A 19,866-nucleotide genomic window follows, 5' to 3' on the forward strand; every position below is an offset into this window, starting at 1 on the left:
TAATTCCTATCTCATAAAGTTATTGGGAGGAATAAATGAGATCAGATACATAAAGAATCCTGAAAAGTACCTGTAACTTAGTAAGCACACAGTAAAGGATGGATGGATGGATGGATGGATGGATGAGGGGGTGGATGGATGAGGGGGTGGGTGGATGAGTGGATGGATGAGGGAGTGGTTGGATGAGGGGGTGGATGGATGAGGGGATGGATGGATGAGGGGGTGGATGGATGAGGGGGTGGATGGATGAGGGGGTGGATGGATGGATGGATGGATGAGGGGATGAATGGATGAGGGGGTGGATGGATGAGGGGGTGGATGGACGAGGAGATGGGTAGAACTACCAGTCTTGGACCACTACCCCAGCCAGGTAGAGTCATTGTTCTGGGGCACGCCCAGAGCACCAAGCATGATGGTGCGTGTGTGTACATGCACGTACACACTTACACATAAGCACTCACGCATGCATTTTCCTGAATCTTTTACAAAGACGCAGCAGTTGGGAGCTTCTCCACCAGGCTCCCACAGCATCCTGGGCATGGCCACATCCTAGCAGCTACTCCACTTCACTGTGACTGTCTACCCATCTGTCTCTGTCACAGCACTGACAGTCCTGGAGCACAAAGGCCATAGCACAGTCCCTGGAACACAGTAGATGTTTATAAAATTATTGTAACAGGGCTTGTCAGGGCCCCTTCTCAGTTGCCTGGGCAGGTAGGGCCACCACACCAGTGACATCTGAGAGGCTTGACCTCACCAGCCTATTAATATATCATAACCCCTTTTGAGGGTCAAAAGTAAATCCTCAGAGCTCAGTGCTGAACAGAGAGCTAGAGGGGGATGATGACAAAGTCTGTGTGTGGAGAGGGGACAGGATGAGTTCTGGGAGGTGCATCAGTGGGGGGTTCTGCTGTCCTTCCCTTTCTCGCCCCGCAGCGGGGTAGGTAGTCACACGCAGCAGCCGCTGGGGCCCGAGCTGGGTTTGTGGAGGCCAGATCCGCCCTCCCAGGCTGTGGCCTGCACGTCCTGAGCCCATTCAGTAGCCTCCTCTGTGCACAGCCTCGCCCCGGGCCCCAGGGGGTGACCATGACCAAGGGGGAGACCAAGCAGGGACCACCTGCGCATCCAACCACAGAGCATCCATCCTTCTCCACATCCTCCCCTTTCTGGATTTTTCTTCCTCTCTTTGGCCGCACTTCCCTCTCTGTGCCTGGAGCTGTTGAACCCAGCTGAAACTGACCGTGCCGAGGACGGACTCTGTCACTGTCCTGGCTCTGGCCAGGGTGTCCTCAGCCTGGCAGGACAGAGCTGATTCCTGGCCAAGGAGAGCCCTGGACCCCAAGAAAAGGCCTGCGTGGCTGGGGCAGGATCTCCCCTCACCTACAGTGTGCGGGGAAGGAACGACCCCTTTCAGGGATTATTTCACTTATTAATTTCAGAACGGGTGAGTGAACGGTGTATGTAAGTTACGGTGGCTCTGGCTGTGTCTCCAGGAAGTGCTTTGGAGATGACTCTTCTTCTGAAGGATGGTGGAGGCCTCCTCCCTTGACCGGGGAACCCCAGGTTTGAGGAAGATCCAGGAAGTGCTTCTGCGCGTCTTACCCGGTTTTCCTTGTTGGGGTCCCTTTCCATTTGTCCCGGCCCTTCTTTTTAATGAAGAGGAAGAGCAACGAACCACTCTTCTCTGTCAGTTAACAAAATCTGAAACCAAACCAAAACCAGACGTTGCCTGCTGGCGGCGTTCAGCATCACCAAACACCCTGAGGAGACAGCGTCTTCTTGCCAGTTAACTGTGGCTGAAAGTTGCTGAAAATGTGTTTCCTATGCAGTCCTAGTGAAAAACAAACACTGTTTCAGTTGTGTATCGTCTAACTGCCTGCCCGTGGTATCACAGTGACAGGTCTGACCATGGCGGAGGCCAGAACTGATGGATGTTGTAACAGAACAAGGGACAAAGCGTCCTTACTCTTCTGGCCAAAACACATGGATATTGGCGAGGTTCGTGATTTATTCCTTTGCAGGTGAAATCTTGCAAGGGCATAATAATCTTTTTTTTTTTTTTTTTTTTTTTTTTTTTTTTTTTTTTTTTTGCGGTACGCGGGCCTCTCACTGCCGTGGCCTCTCCCGCTGCGGAGCACAGGCTCCGGACGCGCAGGCTCAGCGGCCACGGCTCACGGGCCCAGCCGCTCCGCGGCATGTGGGATCCTCCCGGACCGGGGCATGAACCCGCATCCCCTGCATCGGCAGGCGGACTCTCAACCACTGCGCCCCCAGGGAAGCCCCTGATGTCATTTTTTTCACACGTCTGCTTTGAGTGGAGGGCAGTGAGCATCTCTTAACAGGTACCCTATAAGGTGCTTTGTGCTTAGTGGGGAATTTTAAAGCCCAATAAATGCACGATATGTAAGGTAGCTGCATAAATTAAAGTGAGGTAATGAGATGCTGTCCAGGCTTGTGTGACAGGTCAAACAACTGGTTTGATAATCGAAGTGTGCCTTGGCTGTTGGCCCCAAGCGTGGACGGTGACCAGGCAATGCTCCTGCCCTCAGTTCTTGCCTTCTGACTCCTTGAGCTACCGGGACAGCACAGTAGGCCTGAAGGTTTTCCCTGGACTCGAGCGTGATCAGTGCAGCTCTAGCCCCACAGCCGGCTTGCGGATGGGGGTGGGAGAGGGGCGTGGATGGGGGGCAGCAATGCCGCTGATGTGAGGAATTCTGTGCCCACGCGGCACATGAGGGATTCTCTCCAGGCTTGTTTCCACCCTGTGAGCTCCTCTTGAAGAATCTGTTCACAGAGGGACAAGCCACAGGAATACGGGCCCTGGAGCAAGCACAGCAGGGGAGGGGGCGAGTCTCCAAGAACAGGATTTCCCTAATCGGGCTGAGCTGTAGCATCACCCATAAAGCATTTTCAAAACCAGATTCTGTCACCCCCAAGATTCTGATTTAGTAGATCTGGGGCCGGGCCAGGAATCAGAGTATTTTGAGAAGTCCCCTAAGTGATGCTGACGAGCAGCCAATGTGGGGACCGGTGACATTGCCCTGGACGTCCTGTTCCAAAACCTCCCCCTTGCACAGCGGCAGCCTGTCTTCTTTGTGGTCTGAGCCTCTGCTGGGGGCTGGGCCACCAGCTCTCTTCTTTCTGTCCTCCAGGGCTCACGGCCTGCTTCTTCCCCAGGCCCCCCAGCACAGTAAGGTGTGGCTACCCGCTTAGAGCATCATTGTGGTACAGAGGGAATAGATGCAGAGAGGGATGCAGGGCCGTGGATTTCCTTCCATATCTGTTTAGTAGGAAAAAAATTGGAATTACAAGTATTGAACCTGAAGAGAGCAAGAAAAAGGGGGGATTTCATGAACAACTTCAAGTTTGTAAACAAATGTTCTACAGGTCAGTTTTCCATGCTGTGGGCTAGAACGTAAGGAGAAGGCCCCAAATTGAAGCTGGAGGCTTGTTGGTGAGACTAAGAAATAGTGTGTGACCTAAAAGGACAAGACACGCCAGAAGGAGCTCAGTGACTGAAGGGTCTCTGTCACAGGTCTTCATAGCGAGCCCGGGATGGCAATGCCCTCCTTGCCTAGAGGCAGGGGGTGGGTCGGAGCACAGCTGAGTACCACTCAGACTGATACTCTTCCCTGTATTGTTTTGCTTGCAAAATGCTGTCCTTATCGGCACATGCCTGTGGGACATGTACTTGACTATCTTTTTAAATTTATTTTTTATTGAAGTATAGTTGAATTACCATGTTGTGTTAATTACTGCTGTATGTACTGCAGACTCAGGTGTACATATATATGCATTCTTTTTAAAAAATATTCTCTTCCATTATGGTTTATCCCAGGAGATTGGATATAGTTCCCTGTGCTATACAGTAGGACCTTGTTGTTTATCCATCCTATATATACTAGTTTGCATCTGCTAATCCCAAACTCCCAAACCATCTCTTTCCAACCCCCCCACCCCTCCCCCTTGGCAACCACCAGTCTGTTCTCTATGTCCCTGATTCTGTTTCTGTTTCATAGGTAGGTTCATTTGTGTCATGTTTTAGATTCCACAGATAAGTGATACCATGTGGTATTTCTCTTTCTCTTTCTGACTTACTTAGTATGGTAATCTCTAGTTGTATCCATATGGCTGCAAACGACATTATTTTGTTCTTTTTTATGGCCGAGTAGTATTCCACTGTATATATGTACCACATCTTCTTTATCCATTCATCTGTTGATGGACATTTAGGTCGTTTCCATGTCTTGGCTATTGTGAACAGGACATGCACTTGACTGTTCTTCTTTTTTTTTTTTTTTTTTTGTGGTACGCGGGCCTCTCACTGTTGTGGCCTCTCCCGTTGCGGGTCACAGGCTCCGGACGCGCAGGCTCAGCAGCCATGGCTCACGGGCCCAGCTGCTCCGCGGCATGTGGGATCTTCCCGGACCGGGGCACGAGCCCGTGTCCCCTGCATTGGCAAGAGGACTCTCAACCACTGAGCCACCAGGGAAGCCCTGACTATTATTCTTAAAGTGTGGAAAGGCTACCACGGGCTACCTGCATTTTCTCCTTAGGTTTTGGCACTAGTGCATCGTAACCCAAAGCAGGGGCACAAAATTGTTCTGTGGGCTCTTCCTGTGTGAAACTAGATTTGACCCACCAGAGACTAAACACTGCACCTAGATGCGCTAGGCTGTTGTTTCCAAGTCAGTACTCACCCACTGAGCCACGGCTGCAAATGCATTCCGCGAGCCAGGCTGATCTCAGCACTGGAGGTCCAGTGGGGAGCTACGCACAGAGGTTCCCTGTCCTCACGGAGCTTCTGTTTCCCTAAAGAAGGCGGAGAGAAGATAAATAAATACGTGAGATACCTTCAGATAGTGATAGTGGTGATAGAGAATAATAAGGGCCAGGGGATGGGCAGGGGCCTTGGGAAAGACCTCATCGGAGGGGCGATGCTAGAGTTTGAGAACGGAGCAGAGGACCCAGCTGGGTAAAGAGGTGGAAGAGGAGAAATCTTATCAAGGTCTTGAGCTTGTCATGTTCAATGAACAGGAACAAGAAGGAAGCCGGTGTGGCTGGAATGGAGTAAGAAGGGATTGAATGGTCGGAAATGAGGCTCGAGAGGGGCCAGAGTCCAGGTCATGTCAAAGCCTCGGAGGCCACGGCATTGGGGTTAGATGTATTCCAACCCCTGAGTCCATGGTCATTTGGCTTAGGTCTTTGTGTGATGTTCTAGATAAGGTCATAGGTTAAGGCTTCAGGCATATAGTACTCGCAGAGGGTGATGATGGCTTTGGCCCAGCCTCCTCCTCTCACAGGCAAGGAGGTCTGGAGAGGGGCAATGACTTGGCTGCCCTGCGCTCTCATACGTTGTTAGGGGCAGCCTGTCTGAGGCCCGTTTTTCCACTACCACAGTATGAAAGGGGGTCCCCTTCAGAGAGTGAGTGGCGAGGGGGTGTCTGCAGTCTCTGAATCCAGGCTGGGCACCCGATAGGACAATTGGGATTGGGGTAAGGGAGGGAGAGACGCTCAGCCTAGTACTGGAACCTAGGAAGGCCAAGGCTGCCTGCTGGGAAACAGAAGAAGGGAAACAGCAAGCCATCTGGGAGGGCAGAGGGACCACAGAGTAAGCAGGCTGGACCTCAGGAGGGGAGGGAGGGAACGAGAGTCTGTGTGTCTGTGTCTGCTAAAAAACCAGCCGTGGGAGGAATAAAGAATGTTTTCCATCTGAGCCACAAATTACACTGCGTTCTTCCCTGGGCTTCATCCACGCCTGTAGCCTTTGGTGCCGTCCTCGTACTCCTTTGCCAGCATTGCCTTCCTAGGTTGAGGCCCTTCCCAAAAGTCTGTCTCTATCTCTAGATGACTCTGGGGGTCAGGTAAGCCCACAGGGCTGAGGGGTAGGACCTGGAGGTTCTCAGCCCAAGAGGCTGTTTGTGCTTGGGCTGTGAGGACCAACACCATGCCGGGGACTGATACCATGGTGACAGGAGTTGCAGGGGGGCCCAGGGTCAGTGAAGGGGAGGGATGTGCGGTCCAATGCTGGCCTCACTTTTGTGATCAGGCCATGAAGACTTCTGGAGGAGGAGCTATTTTAGGAGAGAGAACTAGAGAGAGAGAGAAGGTGGTGAAGTTGGTGGGATCTCTGTTTCTAGAGTAGGTGCTGTTTGTGAGGGGTCTCGAAGACTCACCCAGCAGAGGGAGCATTGAACAGCTGTGTCTGAGGGCAGAGTGGGACCAGGTCACACAGGACAGTTATGTGGCTTCGGAACAGGAAGAGTGGCCCCTGGATCTGTGCCGTAGGAAGCATTGCCCAAATTGAACTTGGGATTTCCATGTCACTTTGACAAGGAAACTTCACTTAATGTGTCCCGCTTAGGGCCAGGGCCCGTGGTGGATGAAACAATAATGATGGTGATGGTGACATTAGGTAACAAGTGTTGGGTTACCTACGCTTGTGTGTAGCTGCCAGGTACCTGTGCCAGGCACAGTTCTATGCACACTGCCATGTGTCACCTCATTTCATCTTCACGGCAGCAGTCTGGTATGGTGGGTACTCTTTTTGATCTCTTTTCTAGGGATGAGGAAATTGAGATGCAGAGAAGTTGGCACCATGCCTGAGGTCACAGAATCAATAAGCTCAAAAGCTGGGAATCCAATCCAGGCAGCTGCCTCCAGTCTAGACATTGAGAGGCTCCTGGGGCACCACTGGCTCTTCTAACCAGGTTGATGGGATGCCCAGCTCTAGCAAGGAGGAAGAAAACGGGAATGAGGAGAAGGAGAAAAAGCCAATAAATGAGCAAAGAATTTTTTTTCACAAATGCAATTTTATGGTCCCATTTCACAGATGGCTGGCCCCAGCCCTGAACCTCACTATCTTTTTCTTCTTTGTTTTATTTAACATCTGTCTGGTGGGCTCCAGAAATTTACAGCATAACTCCTACCAGTTTATAGCTTCTATTTAGTGAAAGTGGCCTGAATTCCATCTCTGCCCTCTAACACATGCCATCCTGGGAGTGGCTGAATTTGCCTCAGTTATTAATCCTCCTCTGAAACTGTGCTGAGGGGTCCCCCACACAAAGGGATGCTCTCAGTGGGCCTGAGAAATGAAAATGCATAAAGTTCATTAACCCTGAGACCTGCAGCCACACAGCAGACCACGCAGTGGCCCCTCACCTGCTCCCAGAGCCCAGGAGTCCCTGGGTCTTCCTGGATTCTCGTGTCTCTGACAGTGTCCCAAGGACCCTCCAGTGGAAAAGTACCTTGCACTTCTTCTCATCATCCCGTTCTTCCGAGTGTTTCACCCCTTCTCGATCCACCATCCTCCACATCTTCCATGTATTTTTGTCTCCTCCGACCAGCCAGGCCCAACTTGATCCATCATGGAGGCATCCGGCACAGAAACTCGGGAGTGGCGATTAATCAACCTTGAGAGCTTACATTCTTGATAATGACACTGGAACAAGCGACTGCAATTTGACCCTTACTCAGACACAGTTGAACCCGGATCAAGACTTTTCTTTAGTTCTCCACCCAGACCCTATCACTGCCCACCCTTCCCATCCCCAGTTCTCCATGTTTTTTCCCCTTGACCAGAACAGGGTTTGGCTTCACTTACTTCCAGGTTGATAGGAGACCTCCATCTGCTGTAATGGTTGGACCCCTTGTCTTAGGAAATCAAGGCAGACGAAAGTGTCCCAGAAGACAGGGATGAGGAACCATCAGATTCCCACCTACCATTGGCCTCAGGAATTCTAATAGTGTCCAGGCCATGCCCTGCTTGCCACCCAGCACAGAGAGGGACCCAGGCGAGGCTGGTTAACTGTCCCCAAGACTGCTTTCAGAGTTGAGGCTCATGAACTGATAGGAGACACACTGATTGCACATTTATTGAGCTTACACTGTGTACCTGCCACTGTGCTTAAATGCTGGGTATATGGAGATGAAGAAAACCTGTCCTCTGCTCTCCTGGAGCTGACAGTCCGTGAGGGAGGAAGAAAATCAACAGTTACAGAGAAATTTATAGAGGGTAATGAGGCTGGAGATGTGCAGGGCCTGAACTATGGCATCGGCACTGGCGGTAGAGAGGAGAGGCATGGCAGACGGCGGGTGCGTTGTTGAAGGGGACAGACTCTGTAGGACTTGAGGCTGGTTGAGGTGAGTGTGTGGGAGAGAGTAGCCCAAGTGAATTCCTCAGTTTCTGGCTTTGTCTGCTCAAAGGTTCAGTTCACTGAGTTAGGGAATATAAAAGGAGACGAAGGAGGTTTAAGGGGTGGGTTGATTCATTCTTTGGGGACATTTTGAGCTTGGGACATCCACTGAAGATGTCCACTAAGCAGTTGGGCAGATGAGTTGGGAGCTCTGCTGAGAGCTCTGAACTGGAGATAAAGATCTGTGATCCTCAACACGTGGGTGGTCAGTAAAGCCAGTATTGTAGCCAGGAAGAGGGTATGGCGACGGGGTGTACTAGTACTGAACTCAGCTCAGCCCTTTGTTCCCAAAACTTAAGAAGGTGGACTACGGCAGCTCCCTCTCTCCTCCCCTTCCATCCACTTTCCCGTCGTTGTTTTTGCCCCCATATTCCTTTGAAACCTTCTCACAGGTCACAGATGACCTTCATGGCAAATTCTAATGGGCGCTTCACGGTCTTAACTCACTTGATGTGTTAAGAAAACGTGCGTCCACTTCTTGAACCTTCCCTCCCCAGGCTTTGGTGGCAATACTCTTCTAGTTTCCTTCCTATGCTGTGGCTACCCTTTGGTCCACTTATTATTTTAGCTGGCAGAGCCCTGAAGAGGCCGCCTCACATAGGAGGCCGGTGAGTGCAAGCATGGACGCGGACACACTAGACTCCAGAGCCGCAACTCATCAGCTCGTGACCAAGTTCCTTAACCTTCCGGAGCTCACGTCCGCTGGCTATAGAATGGGGGTAGTATAACTTCAAGGGCTATTGCAAGAATTAAATGAGAGATGTCTCAGACACGTAGCTGATGGTCAGTCACGTCATAAGCAATTTGAAGTGGTAGCTCTTACTGTTTGTGTGCTTACAGGCTGCACGGCAATGCCCAGCGGGAAGGAGATGGTTTAAGAGTGTGGTTACCACAGTCTGATCCCCTGATCAGCAGTATCACCAGCACCAGCATTGCCTGGAAACTTGTTAGAAATGCAGATTCTCAGGCCCACTCCAGATCTACTGGATCAGAATCTCTGAGGGTGGAGCCCGGAAATTTGTTCTGATGTCTCAAGATGCACGCTAAAGGGTGGTTTAAGGTAAGAAGGAGTGAAATCCTTGAGCAAAGTGTGAGATCCGAAGGAAAGGTGGAGAGACTGGCTGTCAACAGGAGAGGAGGGACATCTCCCCAAGTGAGACAGGAAGGTCAGTGAGTTAACCTTCTCCCCTGCCTAAACTCTGCTGCTGTCTACACTCTACCCCCCTGTTACCCGGACCCACTGGATAGTACTGTGTGTTACGATACGTTATGACAGCTCAGAGCTTTTGCACCTGGCACTTTCTCTGGAATACCTTCATCTCTCTTTTCATCCTGGAAAACTTTTTTTTTTTTTTTTTAATTATCTTTGGCTGCATTGGGTCTTCATTGCTGTGCGTGGGCTTTCTCCAGTTGTGGCGAGCGGGGGCTACTCTTCATTGTGATGCGCGGGTTTCTCATTGCAGTGGTTTCTCTTGCTGCGGAGCACAGGCTCTAGGCGCACGGGCTTCAGTAGTTGTGGCTCGCAGGCTCAGTAGTTGTGGCGCACGGGCTTAGTTGCTCCGCGGCATGTGAGATCTTCCCGGACCAGGGCTTGAGCCTGTGTCCCTGCATTGGCAGGCGGATTCTTAACCACTGCCCCACCAGGGAAGTCCCCATCCTGGAAAACTCTTATTCTTTAATCACAAGTAAAATGTCTCTTCATCTTTGAAGTCTTCCCTTCTCCCTCTAGGCAGGTAGTTACTCGCTCCTCTGTGTTCCCATGACATGTGTCATATCGCCTCATAATTTGTGTTTGTCTTTCTCAGTTTCTTTTAGTGATTGGGGCATTCCCTAAGAGCAAAGAATGTGAACTATTCTCCATATCAGCAGTGCCTAGTGCCAGAACAATGCAGGGTACACTTTGGATGTTCGGTGAATGCTTCCTGCATAGAAACAGGAGTAGTAATAAGTCACAGTTATGCAGAACTTACAATTTTCCCAGTACTATCACACATGTCGTGTACTCATTGAGTGCTCAGTAGGGCAGGTTTACCAGTTGTCTGATTGAAGATGAGCTTATGAGGGCACAGAGAAATTAGATAATATGCCCAAGGTTTCTCAGCTCATAAAGAGGTAGAGACAGGGATGAAGCCCTTGGTCTTGTGTTTCCAAATGCACCATTTTTCCCTCTCCTTGATACTGCCCCCCAAATATTTGCAGGAACAGAGGCTCAATGTCTGAACGTTCTAGTGGAAACCAGAGCCTATCTATTCACAACCCTCTGATTATTAGCTGGAGGGGGTAAGGCAGGTGATGATGATGGTGCTTGGCTTCCTGACCCTTGTAGCCTTTCCCAAAGAAAGAAGACCATGGCTGGTTTCCTTTGAAGCCCAAATCCAGTTCTGTCCCAGGCATGATGCTTCCTGAGCAGTAGGCATTTATCGTCTTCATTGTCCTTTACTGAGTTCAGAGCAGTCTGCATTGGTTTAACATTGGTGTAACTGAGCATCTCTTTTCTACGGCCCTGCTTTAAGTAAATCTAAAATGTTATAAAAATCTGGATTAAAGGCTTGGGGGAATCTGCAGATACTACCCCATCAAGGAGGTGGGCTATAGCTCCCTTCCCCTTAAATGTGGGCTGTACATAGCGACTTCCTTCTGAAGAGTAAAGTGTGAGAAGGGGGGCAAAGAGTAACTTTACAGCGGGGAAACTTGACGAACACTTACCTCCACCAAGCGATCAAGATTAACATCATGAGTGACAGGTCATATTCTAGCCTGTCCCTTTGATATGATGAGATGAAAATGATACTTTACCTCTGTGGTCTTCCTCTCCCAAACCCATAACTTCAGTCTAATTAGGGGAAAAACTTCAGACAAGCCCATATTGAAGAACATTCTACAAAATCCGTGACCAATGCTTCTCAAAAATGACAAGGTCATCAACAACAAGAAAAGCCTGAGAAGCCGTCATAGTCTAGAGTTGCCTAAGAAGACATGGTGGTTAAATATAATGTGGAATCTTGGATGGGACTGGAGCAGAAAGGGGATATTAAGTGAAAACTAAGAAAATCCAAATAAAGTGTGAACTTTAATTCATAATAATGTACAAAATTGGCTCATTGGTTGCAAAAAATGTACTCATACTAACATAATAGGAAAACTGGGTGCAGAGTGTGTGTGTGTGCGCGCGTGTGTATTTATATATATATACACACACACACACACACACACACATACATATATGCACACACTCACACACATACTCTGTACCGTCTTTGAAGCTTTTCTGTAAATCTAAAACTATCCTAAAATAGAAAAGTTTATTTAAAGCAAAGAAAGTAGAGGAAGGAATTCTCATATGTTCCTGGTGAAAATGCAAAAATAGCGCGGCCGTTTGGAAAACAGTCTGGCTTGCTTATAAACCAGATATACACTCAACCCATGACTCAGCATTTCCACTACTTGGTATTTCCCTAAAACCTATACTCACACCAAAACCAGTACAGAAATACTTCCAACAGCTTCCTTCATTGTTGCCAACAACTGGAAGCAATCCAAACATCTGTCAGCCAGGGGTGGTTAAATGAAACATGGCACATCCACACAGTGAAATAGTACTCAGCCATAAGAAGGAACAAATTTCTGGGAATGCAGCAGGGGTGAATCCCAGATGCAGTGCACTAGGTGCACTAGGTGCACCAGGTGAGACTCAGAAGGGTCCATACTGTGTGAATTTACTTCCATGACATTTTGGAAAAGGCAACACTAAAGGGACAGAGAACAGGTCTTGCCAGGAGCTGGAGATTGAGGGAGGTGATGGACCACAGAGAGACATGTGGGCGGTGTTGAGGGGGTGATGGTCCTGTATCTTGATTGTGGTCATGGTTACATGACAGTACATACGTGTTTATCAAAACTTGCAGAACTGCACACTAATAAAGGTGAATTTTACTATATGTAAATTCATACCTTAATTGGAAAAAATACCAACTCAGGGATGATTGGCCACTTTTCAAGGTTGCCCTCCAAGGGATTTGCTTGAATAGTAGTCTCGTCTACTGTGTTTACAGTGATTGCATTTCCAGCCACTCCGTTTGTCAAAAGGCCACTTGTGTGGTTTTATGTGAGTGTCGTCGTGCTGCTTCCTGTTTGGAGACTCAGAAGTGGGAGCCATAGTCCAGGGACAAGTACACGAGCATGGACGACAGCTAGGCTCATGGCTTAACAATGGTGAATTAGCTGAGTGCTTCCTAACCACCTGCTTCTGAAATTATCGTGAAGCTGATGAGACCTTAATTTTGTGTGAAGCCTTAGAGTTGACAAAGCTCTCTCCCAGGCGTTCAGCCATGGGACCGCACATGACCTCTGCCACGTCGGTGGGACAAGTGTTATCATCTCTGTGTTAAAAGGAGAGGGAGGGGCTGAGAGTTCTCGCTTACCTGTGTTTGCAGGTGCACTGGCTTGGCCCCTCCCAATTAGGGTTGGCTAATTAATATAAAAGGCATAGCAATTTGGTGCAATAGATGTTACCATTTATACATTCTACAGATAAGGAATATAATTACTTTACAGATGAGGAAATGGAGGTTCTGGGAATTTCCCAAGGTCACTTGACTAGTAAGTATTAGAACCAAGAGTTGAATTCAGAAGTTCTGGTTCCAAGTTCTACTTTTCTTCTACCATCTCATAAACTGGTTACGTGACTTTCACGCAGAGCATAGCTAACTGGATGGTATTTTGCCATGTGTCTGCACATCTTTCATGTGCCAGTGACTGGAGATTCTAATTAGCTTCTGTTACCAGAGCCAGTTATTATACATAAAGGCCACTTGACTCACTGTCATCTTTACTAGTAACTTCGGGAGCTTGGAAGGCAGTCCGTAATCTCTGTGTTCTCTCAGCGCCTGTGTTTGGAAAGTGTCTGAATGTAGGAGAACTGTGTGCATGTTGGAAGCTATCACTTCTAGAAGAAAGGGCTCTTTGGTGTAAACGTGGGTGGAGAGTGATTTTTCAGCAAATACCACAACACGTATATAGTTGCTTTGAGAGGACGTCGAATTCAGTTGCTTTTTAGTTATGCCTCATTTTTATGCAAAATAATGACGCCACCTTCCTTACGAGGATTAGATCTGAAATCCTTCTCCGTGTTTTGTGGGTGGCAACGGAGCTCCTTCTGGGCAGGGCAGAGACTTCTCCCCTCTGTGTCCTCCGCATCCAGCACAGAGCCCGGCCCATCCCAGGCACTCAGACCACGTTCGTTGAGTAGAACAGAACCAAAACTCATTCTCCAGGACAGAGTTGTCACTGCGGGGTAGAGGCTGGTCTGAAGACACCTCATCCCACTTGGTCCCTGGCCTGAAGAAGGTGGACGACACCTGGCAGGAACCTTAGCCAAAACATCTCAGCCGCCTGGCCCCTCCCTTGGGTTCAGTAGTCATCCTCTGCGATTATACTTATTTCTGAGCCCGTTTCATCTGGGGCCATGTTTCCTGCTGTCTGCTTGTATTTCCCTTCCCCCCATTTCTTCCAGGACTGTCCGTCTCGTCCCTGAGGACCACCCTGAGCTTGGGCTCATCCTTACTGACTGCTTTCTTGCCCTTTCCTCTCATTTCACGGGCCAAGCACAGGCTTTTTTTTACCTCTCCTTGCCCTGCTCGCCACTCAGGGAGCCCCACTGGGGAGGACCTGGTGACACAGAACCGGTAACTGGAGTTCCCCCTTCCCTCCACACCGCTGGTATTTCTGAGCACACCTGGTTTGCTCAATTTTGAGGCAGAACCTCTCATCCCCAGGCCAGAGAGCAGGAAAAGAGTCAGAGAGTCATCCAAACCTTAATTGTAGTGAGAGAGGCCTCAGGACGAGCTCCATCACACACCCCTCTACTTCTTTTCATATTCCCTACGGAGTTATCATCTACCTTCCCATCTTCAGTTTTCCTCATCAGAATCTTAAAGGAAAATACCACTAGTGTGAGTGAAACTAAGAATGAATACTGGAAGAAAAGAGAAAGGCATTCTAGTCCCTTTTGATGTTTGGCCTCATTTGGAAGACTCGCTTCAGTCCTAATAGTAATAGGTTTTTATAGTTCCACCTGTGCATGGTCACGACCTGCAGTGACCTTGTTCTCATTGTGTGATAGAAAGTCTGTTGGGCACAGAGTCTGGAGACCTGATCCTATCAGGGTCTAGGAGGAACTGAGCCTCCCTGTTGACATCACGAGCAAATGAAAGCGCTCGTTACCGAATGACTGCAGCCTTAACGCTCATTGCCACCCCCGTTTAAGCCTGCTCAACCCTGTGCTCAGCTCCAGACACGCCATGAGAAAGACACACCATTCTTTCCTCAAATCCCCCACAGTCTCACTCCCAGGATAACCTGGATTCCCAAACTGGCAAGCTTTTTTAGTGTGTGGGTTTCACCATCTCATTAGACTGGGAGCCCCCCAGGGGCAGTGACCATGTCCACTGTTCTCTGTCTCCCCACTGTGCCTGGCCCTAAGGTTTGCACACAGTGGGCACACAGAGATTTTTAGAAAGAAGCCCTCGAGGCCAAGAAGGCCCTTCGCTTACAGCACAGGCTTTCAAAGACTAGATGGCGCCATTGCTAGAGCTAGATCAGGTGTGTTCTGAAATCGTGGGGAGGAGGGAAGAGAGAAACCGAGCAGGCCCTGGAACTCGCACTTGCTGACTTAGATTCAGACACGCTACAGAAATGCAGGGGGCCCTACCTCGCCAGCATGGAGGGCTTTGCCGTTTTCCTGGCATCCTCCCCAGCATGGCTTCACATGGTCTCCAGAGCAACCTTGAACTGATACAGTGTCAGCAGGACACTATCAATTATTATTTTAAAGAACTGCAGTTCAGATAAATCAGGTGCCTGGGCGAAAATTATGTGGACATTAATCGGCAGAGGCTTTAACCACTCATACCTTGTTGGCATCACCCTACCAGATGAGGGTCCTTAGGGGGTGCTGAAGGAGGATGTGGGCAGGGATATGGTGGTTCCAAGGAGAGCAGCCTGTGGACCGGATCCAGTCTGGTTCTCAGCCAGACTGACAGCAAGGCATCAGCTTAACCTGCATCTTGAATTGTCTGTATTTGTGACCAGGGGAGAACAGTTGTTTTGGAGGAAACAGATGACAGCACATACAGGTTCTTTGAACAACAAGAATTGTGGGTAATTTATACACTTAGGATCTAAGGTCAATGGTTGATGTTTGATTTAAATGATGATCTGTTTTAGGATGCTGCCCTGTGGTCATTTGTATCTGTCATCTGTCTCTTGTTTTCACCTGCTTCTCATTAAAATGAAAATGAAACTTATAAAACCATCCGGTGCATAAGCCAGGATGGGCTTCACGAGTGTGACCACTTTACAGATGAAGAAATAGAAGGTCAGAAACGTTAAGAGACACATCGAAGATCGCACCGCTGATGAGCGGTTGAACTAAAACTTCAGCCCAGTATGAGGCTGAAATCAAATATTGTCCTCTTTTCACCACAGATTTTCCAGGCTACCTAAAAATCGCAAAATTAGGAGGGCTGTTGTTGATGTGTAGGGTAAGCCATCACAGACTGGAAAAATACCTAAATAGAGTGATGAATGATGAATAATATTCACATTTATGGAAAACGGAGAGACATTCTGTACCTGTTATTTGTGGCATCTGATGGGCACTGTTCCCCTGTTTCTCCCCAGGATGATGAAGACAAGCTGACCTGGAAAGATCGTCTCCCAGGTTACTTGGTGAACTTCGCCTCCATCTTGTTCATGGTAATTTCCTGGTGGAAACACCTGCTCATGACGTGTGCGTGTGGATCCTGCTGTGTGAATGCTGGGGGTGTTAGCCTGTTACGCTGTGGGGACGGCGAGGGACTAGCGAAGACGAAGCCACAGTCCTTCTAGAGGGACAGCATCTCCCGTGAGAGCCAGGCCGTTGCTGCTCACCCGAAGCGGGGAAGGTGATTCCCTCAGACAGAACCTCAGCCCTGGGAGGGTCAGTGGCCTTCAGTGGCCATGGAAGGGGGGGGCTCTGTCTTCCCAGCCTTGCCCACAGGTGTTTGAAGATGGCGTTTCCAGGGGTGGGTTGTGAGAAGGTGTCTCCCACATCGCGGCAGATGGAGACTTTGGAAGAAGGTCTCACCTGTGCAGGGAAGGCGGCCGTAGAATGGAGGCAGCCTGTTGGAGCTGCAGGCAGGCTCTCCCTGGTGGCTGGTGGAAAAGAACAGCTTCTGGAAGGCACAGAAGACAGCTGGCTCGGGCTCTGTAAGCCTGATTCTTTAGCCTCCCTGTAGTTGCTGTGTTTATTTCCCTGTCTTCTCCCTGAGAGTTTGGAAGAGCCCTTTGGAGAGACCCAGATGGTCTTCACTGTGTCGGAGAAGGTGAGGAATGGGTCTGTGATTCATATCTGGACTTGATCGGTGAAGTGGTAGTAAGTCATTCCTGGGAGCCACGAGGGGCAAGACAACAGGAACTGAAGCGAGGAGACCTCGGGAAGGTGAAACTCAGAGGACTGAGCTCGGGGCACAAAGACACCTGCCCCCTGTCTGTGGGTAGACTCCTTCTAGTATTCGAGATGGGAACCTCTGTCCTTACAGCATTTCCAAGCAGGACTACACGTTAGTTGTGGGGTTGGGGAGGGATTGCTTATTCCAGAAATTGGGGCTGAAATTATAATAATTTTCTGGACCCACTGGCCAGAGGTAACACTGACCCTGGCCTGAGGTTACTATTTCCATTATTATTGCCATTGTGATCACTGAGGACGGGAACCGTGTCCTAATCTCAGAAGTTTAAAAAGTGAAAGATGCACGGGCACCACCTGCTTCAACACTTCTGAAGTGCAGAGGTGCTGGGTGCCTTGCCAGAGCTTAGAAGCCTACACGTGCGATCTCCTCATTGCTTAAGAAGAGTGGAATTTATTCAAGAATATGTGGTGAGTTGCAGTGTGTTAAGCTGGAACGGTATAAAGTTTAATTTAGCACTTCCAAGCCTCCCACAATATGCATAATGTTGTCTGAGAGTTTATTCATTCATTCAGAAAATACTTCATGGGTGCCAGCTATGTGCTTTGACACTATTCTTAGGCATTGGGCATAAGGTAGAAACTAAAATAAAATAATCTGTCCCTTAAGGAGTTGACAGATAACAAATACGTGCGTAAATAAGAAAACAGATAAGTAAAACAGGCTTCCGTCTCCAGCAGTGGTAGGTTAGGATATTTGTAGCATCCCATCTTGCTGAAAGTAGCAAAAAATCGTGGATAAATATATTTTTCAATCTTCTTAAAAGCTTGAAGGACTGACAGGATGGTCAGGAATACTAGACTGAACTCTAAAGGAAAATGGGACCAAGGAAACAAATATCTGGGCACTAATGCTGCTTTTAACTTGAGGACAGTTTCCCATCTAGGCGAACTTGGGCTTGGGCTTTGGTGGTTTTTATGGGGCAAGGAGGATGGAAATCAGGGGGTATGACTGGCTCAAAGAGAGCTTCTAGCAGGAAGTCCTCACCAAATTAAATTGGAACACCGAAGGGCTACACTCTCAGAATGAAGACGAATAACTAGCCACCCCCCGCCCCCAACTTTGGGACTTCAGAGAAAGTTGTTATTTTCTAAGTAGAATAGGGAGAAAAAGGGAAACAAATGCCCTGTCCCCAAGAAGTGGCTGTGGGCAGTCCCCATGGTGGATTTACAGCTTGGTTCATCACAGGAGAGGATCGGGAACCTCAGGTTGTGGACTTGGTCTGGAACTAGCAGTGCTCCCCGGTGCCCGGGAGAAGCAAATACAAGTTCTCTCTGGAGGAAGGCAGATTCACGCTAGGCCTCAAGAAATCCCCCAAAAGAATTTTCAAGGGCAACGAAGAGAATACAACCAATTACACAAGAAGCTAAAGCACCTTGAGAAAGAACAATGAGGACAGCAAAGACGAAAGATATCGGAAATACCAGTTACAGGTTAAAACATCAAGCTTGAAAAATCTGCAAAGAATAAGAAACTATTGAAAAAAATGGCTTAGAAGATTTGAAAACCAACCAATAAGTCTGCTAGAAATGAGTAAATACATGAATATGAAATACATATATATGAATATATAATACATTTTACATGTATATGAATGTTGTATGTATTATAGTGTACATATATATAAAACACCAAACTAGACACAGCTGAAGAGAATTTGTGAACTGCAGTATAGGTTAGAAGAAATTATCCATAATGCAGCATGGGGAGACAAAAGATAAAATATAGAGAAGAGAAATTAAAAGATTTGGAAATATTGGTAGAATGAGACTTAACATACATTGCATTTCAATACTGGACAAAGAGGAAAGAGAAAAGTTAATGAATGAAATATAATGACTGATGGTTTCCTAATCTGCTACAGAATTCCAACCCACAGATTGAAGAGTCCCTATGAAACCCAAGCAGAAAAAAATAAATCTACATCTAGATTCATCATAGTGAAATCATAGACTATGTAAGACCCAAGAGAAATCTCAAATGCAGTCAGAAAACAAAAGACAAGTTACCTCCAATAAAAAGGCTGTTAGATTGACCATTGCTTTCTCATAGCAATTAGAAATGACATGTTATCTTCATGTGCTGAAAAGAGAGCAGTTACTTCTCCAGAATTCTATAACCGGGAAGAATATCCTTTAGGAATATCATGGGGATAAAATAAAGATATTTATAGGCAAAAACTGAGAGTTTGCCACCAACTGAATCTTTCACTAAAGGCATTCTAGTTATGTGCTTCGGATATGACCCCATATGGAAAACCATAGTTTTAAAAAGAAATGAAGAATAATCAAAGTGATAAAATCAGTGGGAGAATCTGTATGAACCTCAACTGTGAAAATGATAATGATGACACCTCATGGGATCAAAGATAAGGTAGAATTTAAACTATACACATCACTAATCTGTAAGTTGGGTGGGCAATAAATAGAGCAATAATGTTCTAAGGTCCTTGTCTCCTTGATGATGTATATGGAAGAGCAAAGGCTAGGAAGAGTCAAGACACTCTTGAAGAAGAATCAGGAGGGATATGGTGCTCTACCAAACAGAAACTTACTGTAAAACAATAAGAAGTATGACAATGTGGTGGTGGGGCGGAAATAGGGAATTAGACCCATAGAACAAAACGGAAAATCAAGAGTCAGATCCACGCAAATGACAATGCATGTAAGTTCAGAAAAAGTAGACCCCAAAGAATTTCATCATGGGATGTAAAACAGAGAAAAGTCAAGAATGACTCTGAGGTTTTTATCTTCCAAAGGCTAGAGTTATCCCTAGGAATCCTGGAGTTGCCTGCCTGATGGATATAAATCTGGAGTTCAGAGGAGATGCCCAGGCTGGAGCCCTAATCAGATGGTAGAGATGGTACTTAAAGCCATGAGATTGTATGAGATCCCCAGGGGAGTGAGGAGAGATAGAGAAAAGGTCCAAGGACTGAGTCCCAAGATGCTGTAATGTGAAAATTTGGGAGCACGAGGAAGAGCCAAAAGAGAAGGTTGAAAAGGAAGAGCCAGGGGAGAGGGGAGGGTCCCCGAAGCCAAGAAGGTATTGCTAGGGGAGGGCCTTCACTTGTGTCAGATGCCACTGATAGGTCTGGGAGGGAGAAGATTGAAAATAGAAGCTTATCTACTGCCTGAGAGAAGACCTCGCAGCAGCATCATGAACAA

General features: G+C 47.9%; 1 protein-coding gene across 1 annotated transcript in view; it reads left to right on the forward strand.

Annotated features, from left to right (window-relative positions):
- Window positions 1-19,866, forward strand: part of ANO2 (anoctamin 2) — a 320,612-nt gene that overhangs the window by 215,588 nt on the left and 85,158 nt on the right. Inside the window, exon 15 of the mRNA XM_032646986.1 lies at window positions 15,876-15,950. Coding sequence (XP_032502877.1) covers window positions 15,876-15,950 — 75 coding nt within the window. The remainder of the gene's footprint in view (window positions 1-15,875; window positions 15,951-19,866) is intronic.

This window comes from Phocoena sinus, chromosome 10, assembly GCF_008692025.1.
Source record: "Phocoena sinus isolate mPhoSin1 chromosome 10, mPhoSin1.pri, whole genome shotgun sequence".
Taxonomy (NCBI): Eukaryota; Metazoa; Chordata; class Mammalia; order Artiodactyla; family Phocoenidae; genus Phocoena; species Phocoena sinus.